This window comes from Trichechus manatus, unplaced genomic scaffold (genome assembly GCF_000243295.1).
Source record: "Trichechus manatus latirostris isolate Lorelei unplaced genomic scaffold, TriManLat1.0 scaffold00108, whole genome shotgun sequence".
Lineage (NCBI taxonomy): Eukaryota > Metazoa > Chordata > Mammalia > Sirenia > Trichechidae > Trichechus > Trichechus manatus.
Genome location: NW_004444044.1, coordinates 9,652,844 through 9,658,843, shown reverse-complemented (window position 1 = coordinate 9,658,843; position 6,000 = coordinate 9,652,844). Strand labels below are relative to the sequence as shown.

The window sequence follows — 6,000 nt, the reverse complement described above, 5'->3', positions numbered from 1 at the left end:
CCAAATCTATTGCAGTCGAGTCGATTCCTACTCATAGCGACTCTAGGACAGAGTAAAACTGCTCCATAGGGTTTCCAAGGCTATAAATCTTTACGGAAGCAGACTGCCACATCTTTCTCCCGTGGAGCAGCTGGTGGGTTTGAACCGCCGCCCTTTCGGTTAGCAGCCCCGTGCTTAACCACTGCACCACCAGGGCTTCTTCACTTGAAAAAGTGACATTAAAATGAAGTTACAATGGCACCATTCCATTTACCAGCTGCACCTTCATTTCTTGAAGGCTGTTCATGATCTTCTTCTGGTGACCGACAAGAGTCACTCCAAGCCGTCTCAAATCCCTGCATGAAGAAAGCACACATTGGATGTATGTATTGATTCAGCTGGTAGCATACCTCAATATTTCACACTGACAAAGGGGCAAATATCTGGAAGAAACTAATTGAGTTACAGTCACAATTAGGCAAATTTCAAAGGCATATTCCAAAACTGTACCTCAAAAAATCTGTTTGCAGTCAAAAAAAAATTGTAAACTCCTGTATATATTTATAATGCGGAGAGATTTAATACAGATTTGCTCCTCTTTTTTGGATATCACTTTTATTAGTGGCACATAGTGATGAAAAAAGAATTTGTACATGCTTACCAATTAGTATTTAATTTGAAGGATACAAGTTCATTGCACAGTTTTGTAAATGTTGACCTACAATACGCACAAGCTCTTTATGGTTTTTTTTGGCTGAAAGAAGTAAGCATAAAATGTATTTTAAACATTTTACAGCTAAGTAGTTGATGACAAAACTCTTCAAATGACACATTCAATACAAACATTTTATATAACAGGTGTATTTTGGTGATAATCACTACATTGCTCCTATAACACTTTCAATTATTTTATTTTTTCCTTGGAACCCAAAGTACCAGAGTTTTCTTCCTTTACCAAACAACATCTAGGCTCGACTGGCATTTAGAGCATTCTGAACATTGCACACTATCTAAAGGGCTTTTCATCCATGATACTTAAATGCTTTTTTAAAAACAGCTTATTATTCAAAAGAAAATTAGAGATGTTTAGATTTCTAAGCTAATTTTTTTATCAAAATTCAAGGCCAGGGTCTGTGGTTTCTAAATGTTATTTGATGAGACATTCAGGAATTATTATCCCAAAGTATGTTTTGGCAAATACAATGATTCAGGTATGTTTGACAAATTATAAGCCTTAATTATAGAGAAGAATGGGCATTAACATTCTAAATATCAAAGATGTCTGCCATATTACACTTATTTAATTAGTTTGTTGAACACATTATTCTAAAAGTGGTAAACTTTTGCCTTCAGTAAATGTATTGATTTCAGATTGTCTTTGTCTTATAGAATTCGATGCATTGACATTAGAATCACCACAGGTAAATTTTAATGGTTTTGGATAACTCAGAAAGATAGTTTAAATTATCAGAGGATAGAAGTTAAATAAAATGGAATCGAGGCTCTATGTGTATCTGTATTGAAAAGAATTCTTTACTTAAATAGTATCTTAGATTTCTTTTTCTCTTTTATGTTTCTTTGATTTCTTTTGAGAATTTTAGGAAATGACAAGTAGCTAAAAGAAACAATTGATACTTATGGAGGAAACTTTTTTATAATGTGAATATTAAATATTAAACTTCTTAGAAACTATGATACCTATGAGATACCAGAGTACAACATGTCATTGTTAATTGCTGTCTAGTTGATTCTAACTTATGATGACTCCATGTATGCAGAGTAGAACTGCTGTATAGGGTTTTCCAAGCTATGACCTTTCAGGAGCAGATTGCCAAGACTGTCTTCCAAGGCGCTTCTGGGTGGGTTTTAACTGCCAGCCTTTCAGCTAGTAGTCAAGTGCTTAACTGTTTGCAACACTAAGGTACCACAGAGTACAACATAAAGGTAGTAATAATGGTAGGGATGAAAGACACTTATCAGCAAAACTTAAAAACAAAATTAATGTAGTTACTTATGAAATAGACTGCTATAAAATACTAATTACAGAATAGCATAGGGAAAAGAGAGGCTTTTAATCTTTTTTCCACTAAACCAGAGTTTATCAGCCTCAGTACTGTTTACATAATTCTTTGTTACGGGGCACTGTCCTATACATTGTGGGATGTTAAGTAGCATCTCTGGCCTCTACTCACTAGATGCCAGCATCACAGCAATTCCTTCTCTTTGTGACAAGGAAAAATGTCTCCCAAAACCCAAACCCACTGCCATCAAGTTGATCCCAACTCATAGTAACCCTCTAGGATAGAGTAGAACTGCCCCACAGTGTTTCCAAGGAATGGCTGGTGGATTTGAATTGCCAATCTTTTCGTTAGCAGCCTGAGTTCTTAACCACTGCACCACCAGGCTCCAGACATTGCCAAATGTCATTTGGGTTGCAAAATCCACCTAGTAGAGAACCACAGTACTAAATATAAAAATAGTAGTAGACATTTATAGACAGCTTCTTCCTATATTCTAGGAAAACATATAACTCTATGAGAAAGATTTGTTTTTCAATCCTCCTTTATCAACAGGGAAACAAAACATTCAAGAATTGAAATCACTTGGTGAGATAACATGGCCAGTAGGTAACAGAGTTGGGGCAGAAACCAGGCACTTGACACCAAAGTCCATGCTCAGATTTTCTCATTATTCAGACAGACATGATATCGAACCCAGGACTTCAAACTATGTGCAATACTTTATCCATCTGTAAAATGAGAAATTTGCAGATGTAACCTCAAATAATTAAAATTCTAAAAGAAAGAAGACATCTAATGATGGGAATCAAACACATACTTCTTTGAGGCAATGGTAACCCATTCTAAGCTTCACGGCAGTTTCAGATTATGGGCTAATTAATATTCTTGTGTTTCCACATATAATTTATTAAGAAGTTGTGTAGGTATAGGTACTCATAGGTATTCACTAGCAAACTTTGGATCTATGCTAGAAAAAAGGAATTAAATTTTAAAATTCCTTAATCTGAAAGAAATCAATCTCTAGTAGAGAATTTAATTAATTAGGAACAAAATGAGGTTTAAAACATATGTTTTATAAACCCATAGGTGATTCTGATGAATGAAGGTTAGAAAGTATTGACATACACCCACACCCACACACACACACACACACAATTTAAGTACTTAAATTGCACAAGTCATAATTGCTCTACCAATTAAATCATTAGAAATGAGCTTTTGCAAAATACCATTATACATTATTCTGAATGACCTGAAGAAAACAATTTATAGGTTTTCCTACACAAACAACATAGACATTGTATATATAATACCAAAGTCTTAATGTGAATAGTGTGTGTGTGTTTATGCATGTATGTGTGTGTGTGTGCAGTTGCGTGTGTTTGATACTCCAACTCTTATTTTGTCTAAATGACATCAACTCACTGGTTTGACTTCTCTTTATTTCCACTCTATCAGATACAAGTATAGCTTTTCTGGAACTGACTTTGCCCACAAGAAAGATTCTAGCTCAGTGTTTTTGGATTTTATTTTTTTCATGTTATCTATATCATGTTAAAGAGTGGCTGTTGGGAGGCATTGTATTTGATTATCAAATACAGATATAGAGTTCATGTTGATGGGTTAGTAAAATCAGCCCTTCTTCAGAACATTTCATACCTTTAGATTTTAAGTTAAATTCCTTTAAATTTTCCCAGTGAACTAAGCATATATTCTTTTTTCTTTGTTTTTACATACTATATTATTCCATTTATATGAAGTTTAAAAAATGAGGATAGTGATTACCCTTGGTAGGGGGGTTAATGACTTCAGGGGACATGAGAGAAGCTTCTGAGGTAAACATATACTTTTATTACAACATAAATTTATGGTCTAATAATTCCTAAAGCTACAAATGGTGTGAACCCATTGAATCTCTGTGTGTGTGTGTGTCTCTTAATGGGATAAATGAAGTTATAAAACACAGCATTTCATGTTACACACTGCCATGATTTCAAAAGCCGTCATATTAATGTGCCAATATTTAGAAAATAGTATGATTTTAAGGTATGTAAAGTACATGTACCTTTATACAATGTGATTTTTCAGTGAAAAAAAAGTGAGAGAAACAAGATCATTTATGCAAGTGAATATCGTTCTCAAAAGCAGAGTAGTTTCTTTAAAACATCCTTTTAATATTTTTATAGTGATACTACAAATGAAGGCTAAAATAATATTTGCACAGGATTTATAACAAAGGTTAATCATGGTTATTACCATATTGGTAAAAGCATTAAAATATTTTCTTTTAAGTAGCTTTGTCTCATACTTGCAGGAGAAAGACATAGCAGTCTGCTTCTGTAAAGATTTGCAGCCTTGGAAACCCTATGAGGAAGTTCTACACTGTGCTACAGGGTTTTTATGAGTTGGAATCCACTTGACGGCAGTGGGTTTGGAGCATCTAATACTTATTGCAATTTCCAACAATTCTCATTTTACTACATAAAGTTCATATTAAATGAGCAACTTAGTAGTAATAATGTGTGTTAATAAAATTTTTACTAGTTAATGATGAAGTTACTGCCTTAAATAGGGAAAAGCCTTTTAAAAATATTTAGAAATGGCGTGAGATATGCTAGTTTACTCATTTTACTTTTTTATATAGGAAATTTTATAGCTAGACAATATTTTAAGAATGTCCACTTTATAAACCATATACTGATTTTATTAACCACTCGTAATCTTAAGTAATACCCAGGATCAATTCTAATGATGATAAACTATATTTCAGAATAGGTTTGTGAATCTAAACATGAGAATAGTATTGTTACATAACGTACAGTTTGAATTTTTGTTGACAATGCTTGATTAGTTTTAGAAAAGCTATAAATATAATGAATTGCCATTGTATCTTATTGCATTCTAGCATTTTTAAAACCAGTATTCCCGTGATATCAAACAATGGAAAAACACTGATATTTTGATGCTAAAATGGGAGAATAAAAGTGACAGAAATACAAGGAGTGTCTAGTTGATATTCAAACCAAACTCATTGCCGTCTCGTCGATTCTGACTCATAGCAACCCTACAGGACAGAGTAGAACTGCCGCATAGGGTTTCCAAGGAGCACCTGGTGAATTTAAACTGTTAGCCTTTTGGTTAGCAGCCGTAGCTCTTAACCACTACATTGCGAGGTTTTCCAGTAGAACATAGAGGATAGTAAATAATCAATTGCATACTGTAAATGTACAATAAACTATGCATAATGACTTTATTGGTAAGTTAAGAAATCTGGCTTTGAACTGGGAAAACCTTCATTTTTAGTAGTTTAAGACCCATTCTAATAAGTGATACTAATAGGAATCCCCTCAGTTTACAATCGGTGCAATATTGAAATTGGGTTTTGCTCTGTTTTCTGAATAATCAAAAGTTGGCAGTACTGATCTGACAAAAAGTTTAAAAAGAAGCTGCTATCCTGCCTTAATTCCAGTCTTTTGACTCAATTTGCAACTCATCTCAAGCTCATAATTTCCCCTGTGGATAATAACTCGTTGCCTTTATACACAGTAGTACAGATTGGTGCCATTACTGCCACAATAGCTATTTTAATATGAATGCTGTACACAAAATAGCAAAAAACACACACAAATAGCAGACAGAAATATCAAATTTGAAAGCCACTTTCCTTAAACATGCTTTGAATCTAAGACTTTTAAGTTCTTCATTTACTTTCCATGTTAAGTTATACACGCATGTGGTGGAAAAAATTTATAAACAAATAAAAATTAACCTGTAGGAAAGAAATTTTAAACCAAATTATGTGGTTTTGAAAAATTGTAATATTTTATACTTCCTTTTAGACCCCCCATGAAAACAAATTTGATGGTAGAAATTATAATATTCTTTAGTGTAAGTGTATGGCAGTTTGATCATTTCCCTTAATTTATTCTGACTTTTTTCTAAGTATTTTTTGACTATGAATATATTCTTCCATTTTCCACTTTCTAATATGTCTTGGCAA

General features: G+C 33.3%; 1 protein-coding gene across 4 annotated transcripts in view; it reads right to left on the bottom strand.

Moving 5' to 3' along the window:
• Positions 1-229: 229 nt before the first annotated feature.
• EPHA5 (EPH receptor A5) overlaps positions 230-6,000 on the bottom strand; it is a 433,113-nt gene continuing 427,342 nt past the window's right edge. For all 4 annotated transcript variants that reach the window (XM_012557556.1, XM_012557557.1, XM_004383344.1 and 1 more), the window contains one exon: positions 230-335. In XM_012557556.1, coding sequence (XP_012413010.1) covers positions 230-335 — 106 coding nt within the window. The remainder of the gene's footprint in view (positions 336-6,000) is intronic.